The following is a 26,719-nucleotide window of genomic DNA, read 5'->3' as shown; positions in this document are numbered from 1 at the left end:
TAGTGTTTTGCCTCTCCTAAATGCAGGCTAGACATTAATTGATTCCAGGTTTGCTCTATGACGTGCGTCAGCTCTTTCCATTTTGCAGATAAAGGCCGGGCAGTGATTGCAGGGGGGTGCGGGGGTCAGCAGTGGGGTTGGGACATGGATCCGAAGCCTGTGGACCACGCTGCCTCACTAAATACACAACACCTCTGATGTATGTCACCATCAGCTGTGAATCTGTAAACCCAGTTACATTAAGCCCAGCTCAAATGAGATCTGTTTATGTCTCCAACGCTCAGGGCTGCTCGGAGCAGGACTTAGCTAACCTAGCTCTGTTTGTGTTCGGAGTCTCTTAAAGCTCTGCCCGGACCGTGCTGGGGTGAAATATCACACACTGCTGGGGCTGCTCCAGCATCACCCTCTGCCTTTTGCTCATGGGGCCATTTGGAGAAAACACGGCCTATTTTAAACAGTAATGGAAGGAATGATTCTGGTTCTCTTGTGTTTACGTAGCATTGGAAGCTTGTGAGGGTTTGTAGAGATGCATGTGAACGGTTTAAACCAGTGTGGCAAAATGTTGCCTTGGCCTGCGAGCAGAGGTTGGCTCTCAATCCCCCAGCGCTGCCTTGGCCAAGGAAAGGTCTCTGGGTGGATGGGTTTGGTGCTTCAGTGGTCCCATCACTGCTCTTTGTTCTGGAGTTTCGGGGACAAGCTCCTGCCCGTTATCATGTGATCGCTACGGTTGGAAAAGACAACTCAGATCCTCAAGCCCAACCTCACCCCAGCCTCACCGTGCCCACTGATCATGTCCCCAGGTGCCACATGTCCACATTCTGCAATGCCTCCAGGATGGTGAATCCCCACTCCCTGAGCAGCTTGTGCCGCTGCATCACCTCTCTTTGGTGAAGATGATATCTAACCTGAACTTTCCCTGGTGCAACTTAAGGCTGTCACCTCTCATCCATTATGATGGCGTTGAGCTGTTAAAATCCAGTGCATAACTCTTGCTTCCCCATGCTCAGAGCACTGCTCTCTGCACACAAGTCTCCAGGCCGCCTAGCAAAGCCTCAATTGAGCCACGTGTGGACATGAGCAGGGATTTCAGTCCTATATAAAGTGCTCTCATTGTTTTCTGACCAGAGATGAGCAGGCACAGGCATACCTGTGGCACAAGCCTGGCCGTGTGTTACACACATCCTTGCACGCATCCATCAGAAGACTCAGACAGCGTTTTACTGGTCTATTGCACAGTGGGAACTTGTACCTATAAAACAACTCTTAATTACTTCCTAAGTTACTAAGCAGGCTGATGTTGATTTTGTCTTATAACCCAACAGGATTTTGTCTATTTAACATGCAATGTTAAGTAATGGGTGTAATAGCATCAGGAATAGAAGAGTAAGCAATATCTGGGAACTAAGACCATGCCAGCACCAGTTCCTGCAGCCTCTAGACTCTGCTTTGAAGCTCTCCTGTCCAAATACTGCCTCTGTGTTGCCTCTATGATCCTCAGGGATTACCACGCAGTGTAGTACACAGCCTTGTGCCAATGTTACAGAATGCATAAGCACACAATTTAGCTGCCTACTTTGCAAGTCAGCCTTACACAAGAGATTCCAGGGGTGCCTGGAGGCACGCTGCTGTTACTGGCTGGATCTGCTATTATTGCCACTTCTGGCTCTAGCTGAAACAAGTGTAAGATTAATCTGCCTCATTAACCAACACTGATGTATTCTAAAAACTAATCTGCAATGTGTGAAATGTTGCATTTAAAAGAAAAAAAGAATCAAATCCATTTATGAGGATAAAGACATTTGGAGGCTTTTGCATACGTACCAGAGACGGCTCTTGGCTGCCTCCAGGTCTCACGGCATGTTTTTCTCCAAAGCAGGAGAGGTGCGGGTAGGGAAGGGGCTTCAGTGGGTAGGGAAGGGACCTCAGTATCTATGGGTGATGGGGTGGCAAGGGAAGGACCCGGGGTCTCCCCCACCATCACTCCCCTCTGCTGTCACTTGGCTGCACCACGGCTTTTGGCTGTGCTGGGCCATGGCGTCAGATGAAAGACCTGTGAGTAACACACAGCCTAGGAATGCTTGGTGTACTTCATCATCTCATCTGTGAATCAGCCTTTTGTTGGCAAGATGACCCTATCCCAGAGGGATTTTCCTTGAAAGTCTCCAAACTTGTTCCAAAACTGCTCTGCTGTATAGTCCTGCACAAGAGGTAATCTCCAGATGGATGCTGCGTTCCATACCAGCTCACAGGTAATATCCTGCCCTGATACATAAATGTCATGAGACCAAGAACCATTGCCACCACCTACCCACACTGTCAGAACAACCCAGGGAGTTGGGTTTTTCAGTGAGACCTCCCCAAAGTCAGCAACTGGGGAGTCTGGTTAGATGAAGTCTAAGAAAAGGCCTGAAAATTGGGTTTCTGTTGTAATAGAGATAACTGCCTAGCTAAAAGATGAATCATTTGCTTCATACTTCTCTTGCCTGCTAGTGCTTCAGGGATAATTCCAATGGGTTGAGTTATTCTGGAGTGATGTTGGCATGAGAGCAGTCAGTCCCAGAGTTTTGAGACCCAAAATCAGTATTCAGAGGTGTGAGAGCACATGGGAGCAACGTGACTGGGAACAACTGCGATGGGAAGCAAAGTAAAAGCTCAATCTAGCACAGAAACTGGCTGCAGCCCTGGCCCTTGGCATGTGCTTGTGTTGGACATTTCATAGTTCACCATTTGTGGGGCCTTGTTTCCTATCTGGTTTCCCATTTTGCATAAAAATCGAGCACTTATGAAGACTTGTCCACTCAGTTGTGTTGACATGATACGCTGCTGGCCCAAGTGGCATTCTCTCCTCTGATGCCTGCCTGGAAAACTGTGTCCATTCATGATACCTACAGGCACAGCTCCGCAATACAGAGGAAGAATTTTATGTGTCCTCAGAATCTGTGCTTGGATGCTACAAGGAAGAAAATGGTAAAACAAAACATTAGAAATCTGTTTCTTATTTTCTGTACTGCCAAGCTTCTGTGAGACTTGCTGGAATCACAGCCCCAGAAAAATAGAAAGAGCAGAAAGAATTTTCTTGCTGATACTGGTGGTGGTAGGAGAGACCCATCTGCCTGCTACAAACTGGGCTGGGCTGGGGACAGAGATAGGGGTTCTGCATGCTTGGGAGGGTGAGGAAATGTGTGCAGATGCTCCATGTCCGAGAGAGATGTTTATTAAATGTTGTGAAGGACCAAAGGCAAACTGCTATACCTGGGGAAGAGATACAGCTCATGGGTTAGTTTTTGGTGACGATGAAAGGTAGACGTGATGTTGGCCCACGATGGCAGGAGAAAAAGCACCGGATGCTCAGACCAAAGCTGAATGTTTCCATGCTCAAGGCATCTTCTGCACACAAGCACTCAGGAGGATGCAGGGACAATGTCTTTATTCCAAAGGCTGTGAAGCAGAAGGTGTTCGGTGATACCAGGTCACTCTTTCTGAGGTAGCAGGGCTTACCTTCATCAAATCCACCTAAAAAGTGCCTGCTGCCATCCTGGGAATGCTGAGCTGGAGAGAATTTCCCATAGAGTTTTATGCCGTGATGCCAGGAGCCATAATTGCCAGAGGCAGCCACAGCTGTTGGAACCTGCCCTCCTGCCCATGAGTCAGAATGAAAGTGCTGGAGCCATGAGCCGGCTTTGAGCAAAGATAGATGCAAAACTGGGAGGTGCTTTCTGAGCTTTTTGTTTCCTTGCGGGCAAGCCTGAAAAAGATGAGCAAGGGAGCAGGAGAACCTCCTGCAGACTTGGGTCCTCATGGCTGCTGCTGTGCTTGGGCCTGCCCACAGCCTCACCCCTCAAACCAGCCCCCAGCCCCACCTGTAGATGTGGGACCATTTCCAGCACAAAAAGATTGCCTATTGGTTACGACCAACCTGCTCCATGGGATGGCTGAAGCAGTGGGAAGATGGCAGCAGCAGGGATGTCTCAAGGTGGGGATGGGACCTGACTGGAGACAGGTGGGATGGGAGCCCAGCACCAAGCTCTTCCCAGCCCTGGGGAGGTCCTGCCACCTCCATGCTCCTGGTTCGTGGCTCGGAGCCATCTCTTGTTTAGTCCCAGTGAATTACCAAGCCCCAGGAAGCCTACCTTACTTAGGCTTTTGTAGAAGTCAAGGGCTCAAATTGAGCAGGAGCTTGGGGAAACCATTTCCCTTGTTAAAATAAATGCATTAGTTTAATACGTACCAGGAGAGGATAGGGAGTTCTCCTTGTTAAATATTTACCAGTCAAACCCTGCTGAGGACTTACTTGGAGCAATTCAGCTTTAGTGATTTCCTTCTATTGTGGTCTAAGTCTCCAGCATCGCTAGGAAACTGCCTGGCAGGGCTGGGATGGCTGGTTTGGATCTGCATCCAATGGAGGGATGGAGCCTTGCTTCCCAAGAGCAGCGGGATGCAGGAGAGATGGCCCAAAACCACTCCAAAATGAATGAAATTAAAAAAAAATCATAATAATGGATGAGTAGAGCCACAAAACACTGCTCTGTGCCTTACCTGGCTCGGCAGCCCCTGAGCATGTCCTGGTGGGCACACAGTGGGACTGAACGAGTGGGATTCATGGGGCTGATTCTCTTGGCAGTGGGCACGTGGCTTTGAAAAGAGCCCAAGCTCTGAATTATCTCCATGTCTGCATGACGTCTCTTCCGCAGCCTGGTGGTGGTGGTAAGCTGAATTCCAAGGATCTATCATAACTCAGCATTTCCTCAGGTACCTATTCTACTTAAGAGAAGAATTTAGATATACAGTATTTACGTGTATACAGTAATCCAACACTCTCTTATGTTACAAATCCAATATTAATTTACAACTTCTCATGGTTTCAGCTGAGACAAGCCTTAGCTAACCCTAACCCAAACCACAACACGAGTTTACACACCAGCAACCTTTGACTATTCAAAATGTCTTCAAATCAGCATCACTTTTTTCCTTATCGAGCTAAATTCAGATGATTTGACGACTCCACATCATTTTGCAACTCGCTGCTTCCCCTTAAATTCCCTGGAATGGAAAGGAAATGCAGCCCATAGGAATGCCCATGGAAGTGCCTGGGTCTCGCTGGCCACTTGTTCTCCTGAGAGCAGTGATCACAGCTTTTTAAGGGTTGCCTTGTCGGGTATTTTTTTTTAAAAGAATGACTCTATTAATAATGCTAAGGGAAAACAGATGTGTCAGGTTTGCAACCAGAAATGTGGATATTCCAGGAGACATCAATTGTTAGAAGTAAACACGAGCCTTGATTCAACAAAGCTCTTAAGCAGACACTTAACTTTAAGCATGCACTTACGCGGGGCGTTAACATATGTTCTGCTATATAAGGAGGAACTTAAGTACCTACTTAGAGTTAAGCTCATGCTTAAGTGCTTTGTTGAAATGGGGCCAATACTTCAACTCTCCCTCTGTCTCCCTAACATTAACCGTGCCTGACATCCAGGAAATTCAAACAGGGATGGCTGTATTTACCTACTGGTGTTTCTTTTCCCCTTAGAGTCCCTCAGTGCCCGTGTGGAGAAGCCATCACCCTCGTAAGAATTCTTCTCTGCCTTTATCCTTAATTTTTCTTTTTAAATCAAGATATTTTTCAGAAATATATTTGTTAAAGACGCTCTTACACTGTGCTTTATTGTTAGGTTGGTGGGTTGGTTGAATCCTAAGAACCAAAAGGTTCACTGTGCAATGGTTTAGGCTCCTAAGCCAACCCTACTGGATGAAAACTTACATTTTCAGTTTTTTGCTTTTGTAGTTTTTCTCTCATTACAGCCCCCGTTCACCAGATAGTGTGTGTGGGCAGTCAGGTAGGAATGGAAAAGGCCTTTTTGTCTTCAAGGTGTTGGCGACCTCCTGAGCCATCCTGGGTTCTCTAAGGGAATCTTCTTTGCTGCAGGGAAACTCCACTTCCAGCTACAGTGAACTGAGGCTGAGAGCTTCCCCTTCTGGTCACTGCTTCTTCAAATCAGCACCCCTGCAAGCCCTGACTCCCAGCTTCATCCTTTCTGTGCCTTGGGAGCAAATCTCTGTCAGTTGCTTGCAGGCTTTTGTTTGCAGCAAGCGATGTTGCTGTGAAAACCAAACAAATCTCTTTCCACGGGGCAGTGAGAGCTCAGCAAGAGAGGGAAACAGCATCGGCACCTGCAGACCCAAACCACAAGGGGAGAGCCTAGAACCAAACATTTCCAAAGTTTTGATTTGTAGGTGAAATTCTGCCTTTGTTACCTTCACCCACTCCAGTGGTGCCAGTGTTCCTTTCTCCCCAAGGCACTTCTGGACAGCTATTAGACTGAGGGTGCAGCAGGAGCTCTCTGGAACAAAACAGCCGTGCATTTCCCAGCCCATGCTTTCCATCTGCAGCAGCCCAAGAAGTCATGGCTAGAGGAGTATGGTCACTGCAGAAAAGAAGGATTTTGTCTTACAGAGCAAAGCCAAATGCAATGTGCCCTGGGCCTTCACTCACATGAGATTCGGAGAGCATCATCTGAATTCTGCTATGAGTTTTCTTGAACAAAGCTACTAATACTGACCTCAAGGATCAGCCCTCCGCTACCTATTTGCAGATGGCAGCATCCAAGTTCCAGTTTTTTCAGTCTTGGAAAATAAAAAACCCCACCAGAAGAAAAGGAATGTGAGTTTGTACCTGGAAGGCTCCGGGCTGGAGCGCGCGCCCCTGATTTATGGCATACTTGTTAAAACCACTTGTTCTTGTCATAACAAAACAGATTGGAGCAAAGTTTGGTGGAAGGTCTCCTTCTAGTTGGCACTTCATCATGGCTTCTTACTCTTTCCTAGGTTCTGGGGGTTTACAGTTATATAAAACTTAATGAATCAGTATACTTTAGATTTCCTTCCTAATGCATATGGGTTCAATTAACTGCACTGTTTGCTTATTTAAGCGTTTTCATTAAATTGCTTTACTATATTTTCCCGCAACTGAAGGGGAACATGGTGGGACCGATGCCATCTGCCACCATCAGTTTAACAGAACCTTTTTCTTTGTTCAGACCCATTCTTTTTTATTACGAGACCCTCCTACCCCGTGTGCCACGCACTTATTGCATTCTCCTCTTCCAACTGCAGACTGATAAATGAAAGGCTTGTGCAAGGACCTTCCTGCGTGGTACTTTTTAAGGCGCTCTTTTACAAGATCAGGTTGTGTTTTACTCCCCCTGCTCTCCCCCTGCTTGCAGATTCCTCTTTGCTCCAGCTTGTGAATAAATAATTGTTGCTATTACAATACCTAGCAGCTCTTGCTGCCTGGCTCTGCTTTTGCCAGGCTGCACACTCAGCCCAGCACAGCCAAAGCAGGGCTGTTTGCTGTATTTAAGGAAAAGCACATTCTGCCATTCTGCCATCCCACCTAAGGTTCCTTCTTACAGCAGGGCTGCTCCCCTTGCTACAGCTTTGGATCCTGCGCCTTCAGGACTTGCTGCACTGCCTTCTCCAGCCCAGAGACAGTGGTTTAGTGCCTTCTTCCCTGTTGCTCATCAGGATGGATGATGCTTATTCCCATTCTGCAGACAGATTAAACTGAATAAACTCACCTTCTCTGCTTGGGACTGCTGCACAAATCTGGTGCTTTATAGACATCGCTAATAGGAAAAGCACCTCCTGAGGAATAAAAGAGAAAAGGGGAAATCATTCATCCTAGAGGACTCTATCCAGGGGTTGGTGTTTTGATGTGGAAATGCAGTGATATTGCATCGTTCATCTGCTGTCTGGTGAGGGAGCAGCAGAAGCACTCGGTTCTCTCTGAGCAAATTTTGCAATGTAAGGAGGAAGATGCCCAATGTTTCATCATCTTCTGTTCCATGCTATGGGCTTTTATAGAAGGGGAGATGCAAAGAGAGTAAATAACTTACCCTAAAGATGCACAATGAACCCATGGCATAGAGGAGCAAGAGAACTGCTTCCAACCACTGCTTGCAAGAGCCTTTCCCAGGTGATAATTTGGGGAGGGCACCCAAAGCCCAAGCAGAGGACTGGAGGGTGATGCTGGGGACCTTCACTGTGTGCCCCTCTGCTCTGTGGAGCAGTGCACCAGAACATCAGGTCTGAGAAGGAAAAGAAAGCGAAAAATAAAAGACAAATAATGCTGCACAAACATTCAGTGCTCAGTGAAGTGAAGTGTAAGAAGAAGGAAAATGTGGGAACATACATTTAAACTGGAAGGAAAAGCATTTTCTCTCCCCTATTCCTCCATGCATTTAACAGACATTTTTCTTCCCATTTTTCCCCTTTCCTTTCGTTATTTTTAAGATTCTCTGCTTTCTGAGTTGCTTTTTTTTTTTTTCCCAAGGACAAACATGGTAAAGGCAACACAGACTGCACCAACCGTTATGGGGTCAGCAAATGAACCACTGTGGGGGAGAGGATCAGCAGGAGAAACGGCAGCAGGGACCCTCAGTGCTCTCAGCCCACATCCCACAGGGACCCACACCTCTGCTCTGCAGGACCTGTGTGCAAGAGGCTCCATTTGCTGAGATTGTAAGGAATCACCTGGAAAACCCCAACTGGTGCAGAGCCTGGGCTGGCTGACAGTGGATCGAGAGACCTGCCAGCCCCCAGATCTCTCTGCTGCCATTTTCTCTGGGTAAATGGAAGCTGCTGCTGGCTGCATTGCCTCTGCATTGCTGGGTATGCTTCCCTTTAAACATGCCTGTTCTTGATACCCCAAATGCAGATATTCAATTGTGGGAGAAAAGGGAGAGAGACAAAAAAAAGTGGAAAGAAAGAGAGAAAGGAGAAAAATCCCGACGCTTCCAAGACACTAAAAATAGACTCTGATCACTTACCAAATGGTAAAATGAAAATGATTTGCTTTGAATAGTCTCCAGAAAGGCTCAGATACAATGTCTTGTGGAGCAAAATTGAATCAGTTGAAAGTGCAGACGCCAGCTCAGCCTAATCCCTCCCAGCTGCTTTGCTTTGCTTTTTTTCCAACAAGCAGCCCCTAAAAGTCGTCTCCCTAATCCTGCAAACTGAAATTCAATCTTGTATTTTTTTTTTTAAATCAAGTTTCAAGCCTGGGGCTTGCAGGGTGGGGGAAGAGGAGGAGGGAGGGCTTTGGGGTTGCCTCCTTCCCTCGCCCTGACTGCAGTAAACACAGCCTTGAATTCAAGGAAAAGCTTTAGACTCCAGTTCGCTTGGCTTGAGCCAAACACACAAATCTGATGCCTTTAAAGCCCCTCCAGCAGACGGGAGATAGCTTTGAGATGCTCACTAAATGGCTGTCTGGTTGCTGCCTTTTTGTTGTTGATTGGGGGCCCGAGGAGACCTTGTCTCTGGATTGTTTTTTCTTTTTTTCCTAGTGTCTGCTTTTATCAGTGCCTTTGGGTTGGGCATTTACCGATACAAAGACCAAGACAAACAATTTCTTACCCGGGCTGTGATTGCGGCCGGCAGTGCCTGTTCGGGCTCTGCTATCTCAGGGAATATCGGGAGGTATTTATGACACTTTCCTAAGAGTTTCCCGACTCCTGCCCTCCGTGTGTGTGCCTTGCAAGGACGCAGCAAACACCGCCGGGCTCTCTGCAGCACCTGGGTGCGCTTGGCCGCTGGCTTTGGTCTCTCTTTGCTACCTGGTGGTTCCCCGATCCCAAAGTTTTTTGGCACAAAGCGATGCAGTTTGCATTTTGGAGGGTAATTAAGAATAGATAAAGTAACAGCAAAGCACTCAAAGCCAAATCGCGTGGCTCAGCATCCCGATAACTTGAATTCCTGGGTATGAACACTTCCAAACGCAGAGGTTCAAAGGTTTTCACCCCCTCAGACATGAAGCTTCACCATGGGAGGCTCTTGTTTGGACCCAGGTCAGGTCAGGATCCAGGGCTTAGCGAGAAGGAATGGATGCTCAGAAGGGGGTGGTGGGGCAGTGGTGTCTATTTTGCAGGGCAGAACTCCGCTTGGAGCAGGTGTAGGTTTGTGTGGTCAGGGGAAGATTTGGAGTAGAAATTAGGAAAGTGAATTTGTAAGGAGAGAATGAAAAGCTCACGCAGGAATCTTTGACGTCCCTTTTCTCGTCCTGATAGACGCGCTGACAGACGATGTACCTACAGAACACCCATGCAGCTCCCACACCGTGTGAGCACGTAGAACAGGCAAAGTGAGTCCCATGTCATGGAAATCGCATATTCCACAGATGTGGGTTTCACAGAGAGGATTATTTTGTCTTTTTCTAACATCCACTTTTCTCCAGCTTATTGGCGTAGCATTCTTGACCCCCCACACTGTGCAAGGAGCAGATTCCTGCTTGCTTGCAGCTGGTGCATTTCTGCTTGGAGGTGTACGGAGCTGCATGGTGTTTTACTCTGAGAATACCTGGCCTTGCTCTCCATCCCCCTGCACCTATCGGGCTGATGCAAGGCTGGGTCACCAAGAGTGATAAGAGCATTGCTGCTAAAGGTTACTTTGAACAGAATTGCCCCTGTATGATGAGGGAGAGCATGTTGGGCACATGGGCTGAATGGTCACTTGGGTTGGCTTCTGCATTTTATGATGTAAACTGATGGACAAGTTAGATAACGATATGGGAATAATTGGGTAAAGGTGTACAGAATAGTATGTGGGGGATGGATGAACTGCAATAAAAGGTATAGCTGTATAGACACATAGAGGGTCTATGCAGAGGGTGGATAATTCCATATTAATGCAAACAGGGTAATAATGGAAGGAAAATGAGTGTATTTGACATGGAGCACACAGCCTAGCCGTCGTTTTGGCCTGGTGACTGTGGACTCAATGGATAACAGAATATCTGGAATAGATGTAGGATGGGTCATGTTACAGCAAGTCCCATGTGGGTGGGTGGGAACTCTGCATAGGAGCTGGGTGGTTAGATAGTGAAGTGAGGTCAGAGAGGGCTGACGGACTGCTTTGAGCATCTCTGGGCTGAACACGCAGCTAGAAGAGGCTTTGTCTGTATTTGCCATAAAAAATATGTTAAAATGTACAGCTCGGTATGGGAGGACTGTAGAGGGAAAAACTGAGAGAAGGAATGATCAGTTACATAGTATAGATTAAACTTAGTATGGCTTAGAACAAGGCAGAAGCTAGCTAGACAGATAAATATGTGTGGGATGGATTGCAGTATACTTAATCCTGATTGCCACGTTGAAATGAGCAAAGAGATGCCTGTATAGCTCATACCAGCTTCTTCAACAGGTGTGAAGTAGATGAGTGTGAAAGGGACAAAGTTAGGCTGGATAGGTAATGTAACTACTGGGTGGCTGGAAGTTAGGCTCTTCCAGCCATAGAGCAATGTGGACAGAATAAATATGGGAACGTGGACATTTACAAGTAGGTGGGTGTTATGTGTACACAGCCATAATAAGCAGAGATGGAATAGAAGACTTAGCAGGGGATGTGGAACAAGTGGAGGCACAAATTGATAGGTGTATCAACAAATGGTTTAGGTGAAGAGATGGAGAGATGTTCTCAGCTAAATTAAATATAAGTGACATGAGCAGCAGCGACCCAAATAGATGTAATGTGGGGTCTGAATTGCAGTCAAAAAGATGATCCCCTTTAAATACTGAGAACAGTCTGAGGGTAGGTCAGTTGTGTAAAAACTGGATGGAAGGATGGGAAGATGGGTAAAGAGTAAAGAGATTATTAACTGAGCTTTCGCGGGTTAGAAAGATTGATCAGATAAACGTGTAGAGGGCAGATTAATGAATTAAAGGCCAAAAGAGAAAGAGATTAGATTGAGATGGACAGGTTTATGGCAGACAGAACACATGTTGTTTGGGAAAAGAGATGGAAAGGTCGTTGGAATAATGGAATAAATGTGTGACTAATACAGGCAGAAAATGTGGACTGATAGGGTGAATAGGGCATCAGTTATGGGGAATGTGGACGGATAGTAGAAGAGCAATAACAGTTAATAGATGAGTAGTTAATAGGGTAACAGACGAGTAATTCCTGTATGAGGGGAGCTGGTCAGTCAGGCTGCCTGTGAAGCTTTGTAGACAGAGAAGGGGAAAAAAGGAGATGCAGAAGACTGCTGAGCAAAGGAAGCATTGGGCAGACACATACAGAAAAGATAAATGTGCAGATGTGAGAGAAAAGTGGATATGGGAAAAAGCAAGAGAGATCTTAAGGAAGAGCCAGGTAAAATAGGCAAGGAGTGGATAGATCACATATAAAATACATTCACAGTAAAGAGATTATGCTGAAAAAAACAAGCTTAGAAGAATTAGGGAGCCAACTGGTCAGACTAGGTATGGGTACAGAAAGAGACAGAGCAGTATTCATGAGCTGGGAGTGCTGTGAAATTAGGCTGATGATCGAGTACGAATTAGAGGGATGTTAAATAAGGGAATAAACCCTGGACAGGATGATGGATGGTGGAGTAGGTGGGTGCACATAGAGATGAGTAGGTACCAGGAAGCTCAGGAGAGTGGTATGGGTGAGCAAAGAGATGAATATGGATGGAACAAGGAGGAAGACAAAAATATATCATTTACTGAGTGCTATGGAAATCCAGAGAGATGAATTAGAATTTGCATGAGATGGATGAGATAGGTAAGTAGTCACAGACATTAGTGTAATGAGTATGTAATAGAACAGACTGCAAAAAGGATCGGTTAATCATGGCATTAGTCGCATTGATGTCTCAGGCAAGAGCAGAAGTGGTGAATACATCACTGCTCTAAGGGAGGATGAGGGCTAGTGGATGTGAGATGGACTGAATGTGAATGTGTGTGAGACATGAATGCAGGCAGGATAGGCAGAGAGGTCAGTAAATGAGAATACATGGGGCAAATGGATTGCTAGGAGTTCTGAAAGTCCGATATAAACACCTATATGTGTGGATGTGTGGGAGGGAGGAATAGAAGGGCTGCACTCCTAAGGGAGAGAAAGAGCTGTTTGCACAAGAAGTAAACAGAGAACTCACATGATGAATGCTGAGATCTGACCACTCACCCAATTCTAAAACTAATTCTAAATGCTGACACAAACCTAACCCTAACCTTAAATCTTGTCCTATCACAAGGCTAAACCTAACCTTACCCTAACCCCTAGCAGTCTGTGAACACAGCAGTAACCCACAACCCAACCTCATCTGAAAACCTCACCTTAACCCTAGCACAAACCAAGAGCTACCACTGACCCTAATACTGACCACAGTCCTATCCTAAACCTAACACATCTCCCCTTAGCTCAGCCTGAGCCCAGACATAACCCTCAATACAGAACCCCACCCCTAATCCTAAACCAACCTCAGCCCCAACTCTAAACAAACCCTGACCCCTCTGAATGCCTCAGTCCTACCCCAGCTTAAATGTAACCCTGTGCCTTAGAGGAGCAGGGAGCAATATATGCCTTTAGCTGATACAGAATTGTTAGAAAGAAAGCTATGAGCATGGTTCCAGGTGGCCACATCATATGGGCAGGTGGGCACAGGGAAGCCAGGGGAGGGCAGGTGAGGAGGAAGGGGGGAACTGTCCCATAGGTGAGCACACAGCTGGGAAATAAATAGCAATGGGTGTTGTCAGGAGGGGCAGAATTGTGTGGGGAGAACAGGTAACAGCCTGGGTTTGGATCAGGAGAGCAGATGGGGCCATAGAGCAGCAGTTTCTGCTTGTTTTTTTTCAAATGTGACCAGGTGTTCAGATGGAGGGGACAGATTTGGTGTCCACCCCATGGGGAGGTGTAGGTTGGTGCATGGGATGGACAGATACTGGGGAGAAAAGGCAGCTCAGAGGGGCCTGGGAGGGTGAACCAGGGAAGGAATCTTGCTAAGTCAGCAAGGGCTGCCTTCACCTCTCCTCCAAAGCATGCTTTGGGACCAGGTCTGCAGTCACTCTGCCAACCAGGGACACAGTGGAGGCTGTGAGCTGGGCCAGGTGTGAAGCTGAGCTTTCAGAGGTCAGGATCCGACCCAGCAAAGTGCTGTGGGGTGCGGGGAGAGGTGCGAGCCTGCTTCCCTGCCACAGAAGGGCTGCAGGGTTTCCTCCAACCTGCACACCCTCCCTGAGACAGGCATTCCCTTCTCATTTTCCTGCTTTCCAGGGAATGCTGCACCCGACCCGAGCACAGGAATCCATCGGTGATGCTGTCTGTGCAGCATCTCTGTGCTGAGGAGCGAGCAGGTGGCACGGGCAGGGATGTGGGGATGTGACAGCCCTACTGCCTCTGTGAGGCCAACGCTGCCCACAGCCCCCAGGCTGGATGCTGAGGGGATGCTGGATGCTCATGGGAATCATTGGAGGGTTTTGGGGTTCCCACAGTTACCCAACCAGCGCGGCACCTCGGATTCACACAGCACTGGGTGCTTATAAAGATCCCACTGTGCATTCAGCTGTATCTTCAGACATCTAAATCCCTCTAAAAGTCTCACTCTTAGTATCTAAATCCCAGGTGCCTAACTCACTTCTAGGAAAATCTCACACCAGCACTGATTCACTGCATCATTTTTTAAAATCTGCTCCTCACTCACATAAGGCTTTTGAAAATCCCACTGCTAATCTCCTATACCCGGGCACGTATCACTTTGAAGCCTGTAAAATAAATTACTTGGCGCTCCTGTGGGACGGCAGCTACTTTGTCCCCGCTCTCACTAAGGCAGATTTTTGTTTCTTGCATATTAACACAGCGATTTTTTGGAAGCCCCGATGCTGCCATGCGGGACCCGAATGACGAGCGCGGGTCGGGCGCTGCTTGCCGTGCTGCGCTGCCGCTGCTGCGCCCGCAGAGGTGTCGGGAGGAGCTGCTGCCGGGCGGCTTCTTTACATCGGTGTGGTTCGCCCGTGGGCACAGCGCGTCTGCTCCGCTCCGCCGACCTCCTGGGAAGAGCTGGGAGCAAATCGGTTCGCCTCTCGCCGAGTCCCGGCGGTGTTTGGTGCTTTCTTGCAAGAAATCGCCTGGGTGAAGAAGGAAAAAAATCCAAGTGCGGATGTTCTTTCATTATTCCCCCCCCCCCTTCTTTTTTTTTTAATTTTAATTTCCTATTTTCATTCGTTGGCGCGTTCTTTTCTTAAAACCGTGCCTGTGCTTTCTTCATTAGATAAATCAGAGCTGGGGGATAAACAAATGATTCTTTCCTGTAACAACAACAACAACAGCAACAAAGAAGCCCGGGCTGGCTGCTGCTGGGGCATTTTTGATAGAAAATCTGCCCGCAGCCTCCTGTTAATCAGTTTGGCGCAGCGCAAAGCCTGCAGCTTGTTAATGGGAGCCGCACAACAGCGAGCTGCAGCGGAGGAGAGCTGCGTGGATTTTACTCTGCAGCTCTGTTAATTAAAACATATTTCACTTTGAAGGAGGCTTTTACTGTTTTCTATGGGGGTGAGCAGAAAGCTGTTCGCTCGGTTAGATTAAAAGAAGGAATCGGAGGTATTTCTTGCAAGTAACAACTTCACATTGCTTGATGGGCAAACTCGTTTAGCAGAAAGAATGTGCAGCTCTTATTTTTATTTATTCTCTGTCCCTGTGTACTTTGTGAGTCTGAGCTGCTTGGCTGGTTGGATAATACCAAACCAAATGTCCACCTACGAGTCGCCAGAATGGATCAGAAAACTTGTCACAGATCCTTTTTAATTGGTAAAGTAATTTTTACTTACACACTGGTAAACTAAAATAATAAGACCTGAAATGGTGCCATTGAAGTTAATGACAAAACCTTCAGAGGTTCCAAATAAAGCCTGCACTTTATTATCCCAGTCCCAGCGACTTTTGTTGCGAGTTTGCAGCAAAATGTTAGGGTGTTATTTTTATTATACAAAATCCCATTAAAATCAGTACTGAAGCATCCCATTAATTTAAATGGGACTTTGCATACTTTGCCTGGTTCCAGGCCACAGATAAAGAGAAGTATGTGGTGCAGAGTTAAACTGACCACAGCTTTTTATTAGAAGACATTTAATCTCGATCGAACAGCACAGTCTGAGGCACTGGGGCTTTGTGGACTGCATGCAATAGGAGCCTCTGCAGCACAGCAGCCTTTGGGACCACTCAACCCATGCAGGGCTCCCACGCCAAACCACGGCCCAGGCAGGTATGCAGAGTGCTCCCCAGGCAGCTCGGCCTTGGGAATGCTATTAGGTGAGCCAGCACGCGCAGAACGAATGGAAAACTTGATTCAGCTCTTTCTCGGGCTCCAAGCATCCTGTCCCCTCAGCACACACGAGGCTGCGGGAGGCGGGCAGAGCTCTGGGACTCCGTACAGCACCGCCAAAGACAGAGATCCACTGGGGATGGAGTGATGCAGCTTCAGCACAAGCTTCCCGTGCTGGAAACCACTTGTAGGAATGTGCAGGGTGAGAAAAGCATCGCCTCCGGTGTGCGACAACACGGCCCTGGTGATGGGAGCTTGAAAACCAGCACGCAAAGAGCAGCGAGGAAGGGAGTTGTGTATGGGGCACAGCCCTCGGGGAGCTCAGAGACCATTTAATGATGTCCCCCCCGGGGTTGGGCACACACCTGGGTTGTGACAGAGATGTCCTCTGAGGACATCCCTAAGGAAGCTGTGTTTGGACAGGAGGTTCCATGCTTCAAAACCACCAAATCTCCCCATTAATTTGGCTGTAACCATTGCGGGGGAGACCTGAAAGCTGCTGGAAGCAGGACATCCATAAATGTGCACGGGGAAGGTGTAGGAGGTGCTTTCTGTTCAGTGTCTACTTGGAATTTTCCTTTCTCTGAGCCATAAACGAGTCGAGAAGCCCACATTTCCCCCTCACAGAGGTGGGTGAGCTTCCCCTGGTACATGGCAGTGGGGGGAGATGGTGGTGGTGACTGCAGAGACCCCGGCAGCTGCATGGCTCTCACACACGAACTGCATTTTGGGGGGTTTCAGGGCTCTGGCAGCAGGATTAGGGCTGAATGCGAGCACCGCAGCCGCTGCCCTGATTTAGGGCTAACAGTGCTACCTCCAGGAACACGAGAAAAACGAATGCAGCCAATCCAGGCTGAAATAACAGCGGAGGGCTTTCAGATAACCCTCCCCTCCCTCCCCCCCCCCCCCCCCCCCCCCCCAAGGAAAGAGGACGGGAAAAGCAGGAATTTTCCTGACCTGATGTGCATGCTCCTGCAGCTACAATAAGACACAATGTGAGCTCCCCGCCCGCTGCACTCCCTCCAAACCCCCTCTCCCCCCCCCCAACTCTGGAGCTCTGAAGGCTCAGGAGGACCCAGGGGTTCGGGCAGGGGCTCGGTGCCCCCCCAGTTCCCCCCAGTGTCCCCCCATTGCCAGAGGACACCGAGGGGCGCGGCGAGGCCAGGCTGCAGCTCACATCCCCCCCCCCCCCCCCCCCACCAGGAGCGGCTTTGTGACAGAGGAATTCTCGGTTCGTTTTGGTGAAATGATGGCGTTTTCGGCAAAATGTCATCGGAACGATAACGGGTGTGAAATCAGCGAGCGGGGCTTGGGGCAACATTGGGAGGGGAGGAAGGGGGAAGAAAAAAGAAAAGCATCGAATAAACCTTAAATTGAGAATATCGGGGAAATCCGAGAAATAAGGGAAAAACACACCTTGGTAAAACGGGAGGAACGGTTCCGTGGGATGGAGCGGCCCCGGGGCTGTGCTACACTGCGAGGGGGTTCCTCCGGGGTCGAGGACTGAATCTTTTGAGGGAGAAACAAACGAAGCGTTCGGGGTTATCAACCCGGAGGAACAGAAATCCACCGGCATCCACCGCCCCGCCGGAGCAGCGGCGATAGGACGCCGTAAAGCTGGGGGGCTCCCGGGGGCCGCAGGGCTGTTTGCCCTCCCCGGGGACAGGGGGGGGGGTCGTGGGGACGGCGCAGTTACGGGAGGAAGCGGTGGGACCCCCCCGAAATGCCACCGCCGGGGGGGGACGGAGAGGGGGAGGGATGGAGGAAATCTTTTCTTTTAAGCAGCCGGTCTCTCAAACCCAGAAAAGAACATTAAAGGCATTTTTACATTTCGTTTCACTGTTTTTTGATATTTTTTTTATGTTTTTTTTTTATTCTTATTATTATTCCCATGCTCTTAATTTTGGAAAAAAAAATATAATAATAATAAAATCACAGAACATAACTTATAAAACAATATATATACCGCATCCGTATCCACAACAGCATAACTGAAACATCCAGCGTAACGTTGCCACAGGTGTGAAATACACTGGGAAAGAAGTACCGTGTGTGCATTTTATATTACGTTTCTTTGTCACCTACAGGTAATGAGTACCGGAAAAAAAAAAAAAAAAAAAAAAAAAAGAAGCAACAAATAGGCCTGCAATTAAATTTCATATGCGTATTAATAAAGATCGTATTTATCGTTTCCTTTTTTTTTTTTTTTTGTTTGGTTTTTTTTCCCTTTTTTTTTTCCTTTTTTTTTTCTTTTTTTTTTCTTTTTTTCGCCAACAAGCGCTTGTTAAAGTTATCTACATTTTACATCGGAACACCTTCAGATTTCTCTTTTGGTTTTTGGTTCCTTGGTTTTCCTTCAAGGTTAGAAAAGCGAGGAACGCTTTCGGCTTTGCCGTGCAACCCTTCCGGACTCCGAAGCTCACCGTTCTCAAGCAGAGATGCAGTATCTGGATTCGCTTCATAACAGACCTTTTTTGGCCTTTTTTTCTTTCTCTTTAGACTCTCTAAAAGTTTTTTTTTTTTTTTTAAGAGAAAAACAAAAAAAAAACAAAACAAAACAAAAAGAAGAAGAAGAATCGGAGCCTGCGTTTAAATAAAGACGGGCGATAATTTCATTATCAGGATAAGACTTTTGGATGGGGAAAGCGCTGGAGAGTTTTCGCATCGCTGGAGGGTGTCTGCGCTTCGCGAGCGGGGATACTGCAGTCGTTTGGAAAGGACGAGGAGGTAGGAACCTGGAGCTGCTTAGGATCGGGAATGACTGGATTATAGCTTCCAACTAAAGAAAAAAACATCGAGAATCATGCATTTTAAAAACAGTTTATTCAACGGCCAAGGACAATGATCCGGCACAATGTAACGGCAGATATAAATATAACCTTATATAAGTGGTTGACCCTTGTCATTATTATTTTTTAATAGCTTCATACCTAATATTTTAACCATTTCCCCCCGCAGAACCGACTCTGCGAATTATATTTTTCTTCTCCCCTCCCTTTTTCTTTTCTTTCTTTTTTTTTTATTTATTTTTTAATCTTTTTTTTTTTTTTTTTTTAGTCTTTTTTTTTCTTTTTTTTTTTTCTTTCCCCCCCCCCCCCCCCCCCTTTTTGGACTGCGATTCCGTTCCTCAGTGGTAAACATCACCCGAACTTCCCCCCTCCCTCCCCCTCACCCCCCCATTCCCATCTCACCCCCCGGGCCGCCCCCAATGGCCGCAGGGAGCGGCCGCCTTACCACCTCCTGTGCAAGTTCAAGTAAACACATACAACCCGCATCATCCAGAGAAAAATTGCAACTCATCCATGTACCAGATTTCGGTGTCTCTTGCAAAAGTTTTCTGGTCCGTTTCCGTTTTTCGGTTTTTTTTTTTTTTGTTGTTTTTTTTTTTTTTAAATCATTATTATTATTTTTTAATTTTTTTTAATGGTTTGCTTTTTAATGGTTACTATCGGTTTGTATTTTATTTTTTTTAAAGCGCTGCTTTGTTGGTTGTGTCGTCGGATCTCTCTTTCTATTTATTTATTTTTATTCAGTATTATTATTATTGTTTTTAGACAATCGAAGTCCGCAGAGCTTTCGGGTTTTCTTTTATTATTATCCTTATTGTCACCATTATTTTGCTTTTGTTTGTTTGTCTGTGCTGTTTCTTTCCCTCTCTCACTTGCTCGGGTTTTGCTTTTACACATCATCGGGTTTCTACATACACACACACACACATATATATATTCATTTCCGTTAAACGTCGCTTTGTTTCTGCTTTATTTTTTATTTTTTTTTTTTTCTTAGTAATTTTTCCTTTGTCGGCGGTGTTTGTCGGAGGCGGTTCGTGTCAAGTCCGTCAACTGTTGTACTGACAGGCGTTTAGGCTGGAGCCGGGGCTCTGCAAACTGCTGTAGCCGAAACTGGAGTGCTGCTTTGATTTCAGTCTGAGGCTGGCCAGGCTGGAGTTACAAGTGTCCCGGTACACGCTGTAGGGCGAGCCCGGCGGCCCATAGGGACAAGCGGGCGAGGACATGGCCGAGTTGAGCGAGGAGCCGCTGATGTTGTTGATGTTGTTGAGGCCGGAGTTGGCCATTCCCGGCACGGCCGAGTGGCCCATCCCGGAGGGCATGTTCATGGAGGAGATGCTGCTGGGAGCCGAGAACATGGACTGCGAGGAGAGGGGGCTCATGGAGTTGAAAAAGGTGAAGCTCTTGGTGGAGAGCGGCGCCGGGGTGAGGCTTTTGGTGGCCCAGTTGTTGTAGGGGTACCCGGCGTACATGTCGTCGTAGGGCTGCATCAGCCCGCTGAACTGCGGCACGTAGCCGTTCTTGCACAGGTCCATCTGCTGGTTCCGCTCCCGCTTTCTCCACTTGGCTCGGCGGTTCTTGAACCACACCTGAGGGAGGGACAGGCCACGGTCAGAGCTGCCCCGCCGCGCACGATGCGCTCCCGGCCGCGCAGAGGCGCGCAAGGAGCGCGCAGCCGCTCCCGGGCCACCCCTCACCGCCCAGACGTCCCCACCCTCCCCACGCTCTCCATCGCTCCCAGTCCCATCGCTCCCAGTCCCACCGTTCCCAGTCCCATCGCTCCCTGCCCCTCTGTTCCCTGTCCGCGCATCTCCGCGCGCGCAGGCGATATTCAGCGGCATCTGCGAGCGGGGCTGCGCGCAGCCGTCCGTGCTCGGGTGTCCGCATCCCCCTCCGCCCCTCTCCCTTTGCCATGGGGAGAAGGCACGGCCCGCTCTGATTAGGCCGGCTCGCCCCGGCTCCTCCGTGTTTCCGAATGCTAATGCTGTGTAATAAAAGTCCCCTGTTACAGATCATAAAAAAGGGGATTGGATTAGTATGTTTAGGTTTAAAAAAAAAAAAAAAAAAAAAATCAGTCCCTGCATGGCCCTTGGATGGATGCAGCCTCTGCCTTTATATCTAATGAGAATTTACAGCCCTGACTGGGAAACAGAGGAGCAGGGGCCGCTCCTGGTGTTTGATGCAAAAACCCGATCCAGGCTCTCTCTCTTATTTTCTTTTCTTTCTTTTTTTTTTTTTTCTTTTTCTTTTAGGAAAGGCTTTGAGCTCCCCGCGATGGGAGCCATGAGCCGGGCCGGGACTGGGGCCGCGCGGGTTCCGAATTCTCTCCCCAAGTTAAACCCGGCAGCACCGCGCTCGGTTCTCAGCTTCCTCCGCCTCCCCCTCCTCACTGCGCGCGGCCTCGCGGAGGCTGCGCCCCTCGGTGCGCCCCGGCCTTCCCCTCCCCGCGCAGCGATGGCGCAACGCTCCTTCACAGACGTTCATGGGGATGGAGGGAAAAAATAAAAGACACCAACAAACTACGAGGGAAGAAGGGATGGCGGAGCCAATTTAAAAAATAACAAGAATAAAAAGAATCCCGTATTAAATAAGAAGAGGAAACGAAAGCCAACGTTTTCAAAACCTGTAATATACTCCTCGGAAGGTGCTTCCAGACAGGAATTTCCTGAAAATGAGGGTAATAGTTTTAATTATGGCTCCTAGACATTTTAAAGGAAGGCCCTCACAGCAAATTAAGGTTAGATTTGCAATCTGCAATCTCAGAACATCAAACCAAAACATCTCCGCACAGAGGGAGAACGAAATGATGTTAATGGCCACTCGTATATTAGTTTTATTTGCTTCCTGAAATATTCCAGCAATATTAATGCCGTTCAGTCTCCTCTCGGGCTTTGTTTTGTTTTGTTTTGAACGCAATTAGTGCAATGCTTTCGGATGAGAGCGTGTTTACTCTCGGAAGATTTTAGACGGAATTTTTGCTATCCGACTGGATCACTCGGAGTTCAATTACCAGGAGGGGCTCCGCGGGGCTGAGGGGTGACTCTCGATCCCCCCCCCCTTTTTTTTTTCTCCCGAATTTCTGCTCCGGCCCCGGCCTGGTGAGGACTCAGAGGGGCCGAAACCACGCAGGGAAAAATCTCGGGAGGAAACGGCGAGCGGAGATGGGAAAAACTGCTGCGGATCGATACGGCCCGAGCCGCTCCGTGTTGGTTGTTCATCGCAGCGCTATCTCGCAAGTAAATCTCTCTAAATAACCGCCGAGGCTATATATATATATATCCCCGGATGGCATCGGCTCGGAGCCGTAGGAAGACCCAGCGCCTCCGCCTTACGGGAACGTGTCGTGCTATTGACTTTGGAGGGCAGTCTCCCCCCAACTCCCCGTCCTTCGCTTTGCCAGCAGCCCCGCAAACAGCGGAGCCACGTCCGGCGCTGCCCCCGCGGGGGATGCGCGGCCGCTCCGCACCGCTCCGCGCGGATCCCGGGGCTGAGCCGCGATCCCGAGGAGCCGCCGAGCGGTGGTTTATTTGGGGGAGGGGGGTCCTCGTTATTGCCGGGATTATGGGGATAACCGGAACATTGCAAAGGAATCGAGGGTTTGAGCCAAGCCGAAGAGTCTCACCCCACAAACCGGCTGCATCCCAGCCCGGTCCCACCGCCCCATTTATGAGGCTCGGCACAGCCCTAATTCGCCTCCGCAGCCAGGAGCTGAATGTCTCCTCTCCAACCTCACCACCAATCTGAGCAACCAAAACCAATCCCACAGCGGCCCCGCTCCCAAAAGGGGCCGTTTCCCTCAGCTCCCCCGGCCCAGCAGAGGCCCGCAGCGCCCATCTTACCCGGACGCGGGGTTCGGTGAGGTTCGTCCACACGGCGATCTCCTCCCGCATGCTCATATCGGGGTAGCGGTTCCGCTGGAAAGTGGCCTCCAGCTCCTGCAGCTGTTGGCTGGTGAAGTGGGTCCGCTGCCTCCGCTGCTTCTTCTTCTTTGCCGGGTCGTCGGCGGCCCCGTCCTCGTTTTTCTGCTCTCCGCTTCTCTCTTTTTCTACGGTGGGATGTTTGGGTTTGGGTATAAACATATATATATATATATATTTTTTTTTTTTTTCTCATACATTTTTTTTTCTTTTGTTTTGTTTGTTTGTTTCATACTCAAAAACACGCACACAAAGGCAGCTCCCCCTCCCCCCCCCCTCATCACCCCCGGTCCTGCCCGCCCCATTACAGCCGTGCTTGGGGTACCCATAGGGACCGACACCGCAGCACCGAGCGCAGCCCGGCCCGGCCCGGGGAGATCGCGGGACCCGCATGGCTCGGATTGAAGGGCGAAAGGGATCGAGAGGAGCGGATTACAACAGCGGCATCGCCCTCATTGCGGCCCACGACAACTTTTTTTACTCCTTTAAACCCTAAGGCGCGATCTTTGCTCCGTTTTCTTTGTTGTGTTCGGCCGCGACAGGAAACTTTGGAAGGGCAGGGGTGTAAAACCCGCAGCAATTAATTGCAAAAGTCGCCCTCTCTCTTTACTCCCCCACTTTTTTTTGTTGTTGTTTTCTTTCTCTCTTTTTTTCCCCCTTTTCCCTCTTTCGCTGCTTTTAGGACCTGACTGTTTATTTTAACCCCGGGTCGAGCAAAGCCCTCTGCAGGAAAAAAAAAAAAAAAAAAAAAAAAAAAGAGAAAAAAAAAAAGAAAAAAAAAAGAGTTTCGAAAGAAGCACAAACAACAACGACAACAAAAATCTCAGTCGCATTTTTGGCGATCGGGATTTGCACGCTATAGAAGCAGGAATGCGGGAATCCCTCCCGGCCCCGCGGCTGCGGGGGACAGAACCTTTCGGAACGCTTCTCCTCGCTTCTCTCCGAGCTCCGTGTCGGAACGGCACTGCGAGGGCCAAAAGCAGAGCGATGTGGGCCAGGGGACGGAGGGTGGAGGGGAGCCGGGGCTCCGCGCAGTGCCGCTGCGGGACGCGAGCACTTCAGCCCCGAGGGAAACTCCGCGGGCGCGCAGCCCGTCCGCCTCCCCCCGGGCCGAGCTGTGCGCCTTTCCCGCAGGCTCAGGCGGCGGTGCGGGGACATTTCTGCAGCCCTGCGACGTTAAACAGAACCGTGGGTTGCGTGCGGCTGATGGGCTGGGGGGAAGGGAGTCGGGGAGCTCGGCCTGGAGAAGTCACCCTTCTCTCTGGAAGCCCTCCGGAATAAAAAGGAGGGACAGAGAGCTTCAACGTAGACCCCAACGCGGTGAAAAGGCCGATAGCAGCTCGGATGGCCTCTCCCGGAGTTAAGTGGTTTGCAGAGCAAACAAGGCCTGCAGCAGCCCCAGAGCTGCCCCGGTCGCTGGACCACCGAGCAAACAGAAAGCAAAGCCCCCCCATCCCCCCCCCCCCTACCCCCCCTCCTCCTCCCTGCCCTCCCGGGGCCGCCGTCCCCATTCCCGGCCCGGCGGTGCGGGGGGACCCGGCTGGATACGCAGAACGAAGAGCTGCGACCGCGGCCCCGCGTTCAGCCCCGCCGTGATTTCAGCTGAAACCCGGCCTTCAGTTCGGGCCTCGGTGTCATTTCAAAACAGAGAGAGCATTCGGTTCAATTGGAATTTGTGCCTTATTATTATTATGTTTTTTTTTTTTTCTTTCCCTCATTAAAAATAAATAAATAACAATAATAAAGGAAGAAAGAGAACGTGAAAGGTATTTCGTAGCTACTCGGAGATTAAAAAAAAAAAAAAAAAAAAAAAAAAAAAAAAAGCAGGTCTTCAGCCCTGCCCCGCACCGAGGGGTCACATAGAGGGGTACGGTAAAATGGAGCAAATCTCCCTCCCTAATCTCCAATAATCCCCTCTAATCTCGGAGTCCCTTCCAGACGCCGGTCCCTCACAGTTTGCTGAGCGGAGCTCGGCGCTGCGTATCGCCGTGTGCCGCCCGGCCCTGCCTCGTGCTGCAGCGGCGAGACCTGCTAACACCGACACGAGCAGCAACATCTTTTGAAAAAGTAATGTGAAGTGAAATGAGAGAGAAACTCCTCCCGAGAAAAGCAAAACGGCCATCGGGCTCCTTCCTGCAGCTTTTGTTTCCCTCTCCTAGCTTCCCTCGTCACCCTGGAAATGTTGCTACTTCAATTAAATACAAACTGGGAAACCACAGCTTTCCCTGCAGCCCTCGCACATGAAGGTCAGGGCGCGGAGAGCCTCTGCAAATCGCGCAGCCCCTGCGCAAAGTCCTCCGCGGCCGCGCACGTCCCCTCCGCGCTGCCCCACGCTCCCTCCGTTCTGCGGGGAATTTTTTATTTTCCATATTTTTTCTTTCTCCCTCCCCTCTTCCTCAGACAGAAAAAAACTTTTTCCATGTCCGCACGGCCCGAGCTGCAAAATAAACCCGGGCAGAACTGACATGATTTCAGAAATATCTGGCAATACCGCGCTCCAGGAAGAGCGCCGTTCACTTTGGTGCGATTAATTGATCGCTGTTTAAATAACTAAGAGCTAAGAGAAAGAAAGAGAGAGAGAGAAAGAGACAGAGAAAGAGAGAGAGAAAGAGAGAGAGAGAAAGAGAGAGAGAGAGAGAGAGAAAGAAAGAAAGAAAGAAAGAAAGAAAGAAAGAAAGAAAGAAAGAAAGAAAGAAAGAAAGAAAGAAAGAAAGAAAGAAAGAAAGAAAGAAAGAAAGAAAGAAAGAAAGAAAGAAAGAAAGAAAGAAAGAAAGAAAGAAAGAAAGAAAGAAAGAAAGAAAGAAAGAAAGAAAGAAAGAAAGAGAAAAAAAAAAAAAAAGATGGGGAAGGAGAAAGAAAAATAATCACGAAAGAAGCTTCAGGATGGGGCTCGGAGGCCGCGCGTGTCCTCTTCGCGGGTGACAGCCGTTCCGTGCCGGTCCCTCTCGCCCCTTCTCGGGATTCTGAGGGGATGGGGACCCCTTCTCGGGATTCTGAGGGGATGGGGACAGCGGGGACAGCGGGGACAGCGGGGACAGCCGCCCCCCGGCCCACACCGCCGCTCGCTGCTGCGCGGAACCGCCGAGCGCCCCGCGGAGGGAAAACGCGGAGGGGAAGGGGGAGGCGCGGGGGGAGCGGGCAGGGGCCGCGGGGGGGTTACCTGGCACCTCCGTGTCGGAGGATTCACTGGCCGAGTTCTCGATCGGGTCTCTGGGCTCCGAGGATCTTTGCAAATGGAAGCTGGAAGCCATGTCATGGGAGGGTTGGGGTCTCAAGCTCTCGGGCAGTCTCTCCAAATTCATTCCACCTTTAAAGGAATCCATGGCGGGGGCGCCGGGCTGCCTGGGGGAGTTTGCAGGTGTTTATTCCACACAGAAAGGAACAAGGAGCTTTTTTTTTTTTGCTTTTTTTTTTTCTCCCCTCTCTCTCTTTTTCTCTCTCTCTCGTTTTTTGGTTTTGTTTTTTTTTTTTTTCTTTAAGGGGAAAAAAAAAACCACGACAAAACACAACAACAACAACAAAAAAAAAAAAACAAAAGCAAATCCACTTATTACTAACAGTATTATTTTAAGGGTGTCGGAAGAAGAGATCTGGGCAGAGCCTGGAAGCCGCCGGGCTCTGCGCGGGGAGAGGCACGGCAGTCCGGCCGCATAGGCAGGAAAGTGGTAAAGATCCCTTATAGAGAAACGCGAGTTGCGAGTTGGACAGTTTAAAGCTAAAGAGATTAAAGTGACCTGCCCTAGAACAAATGCCTGTAGTTAAACGGGGCTCCTCCCCCTGAAGGTTAAAACCTCCCCGTCTCGCTCATGCATCACTCCCATCTAGCGCTCGCCCAGCCCGGCCGCGCGGGCGGACCTGCCTGCGCGCTCCCCGCCGAAGTTGCGCGCTTCTTGCGCGGCCGCCCCGCACCCCTTCCCCCCCTC

The 26,719-nt window shown here is 49.1% G+C and overlaps 1 protein-coding gene across 1 annotated transcript; it reads right to left on the bottom strand.

The window, feature by feature from the left end:
* Positions 1-19,928: 19,928 nt before the first annotated feature.
* On the bottom strand, positions 19,929-26,119 carry PITX1 (paired like homeodomain 1; the record flags this gene model as incomplete). Its single annotated transcript, XM_079542385.1, has 3 exons — positions 19,929-20,468; positions 22,719-22,924; positions 25,957-26,119. The coding sequence occupies 3 exons, from the start codon at positions 26,117-26,119 to the stop codon at positions 19,929-19,931; spliced, it is 909 nt and encodes a 302-aa protein (XP_079398511.1).
* Between the last annotated feature and the right edge of the window lie 600 nt (positions 26,120-26,719).

This window comes from Tetrao urogallus (assembly GCF_951394365.1).
Source record: "Tetrao urogallus genome assembly, chromosome: 14".
NCBI classification, from domain to species: Eukaryota; Metazoa; Chordata; class Aves; order Galliformes; family Phasianidae; genus Tetrao; species Tetrao urogallus.
Note: the sequence above shows the minus strand (reverse complement) of the source record. Positions and strands in the feature narration are given on the sequence as shown.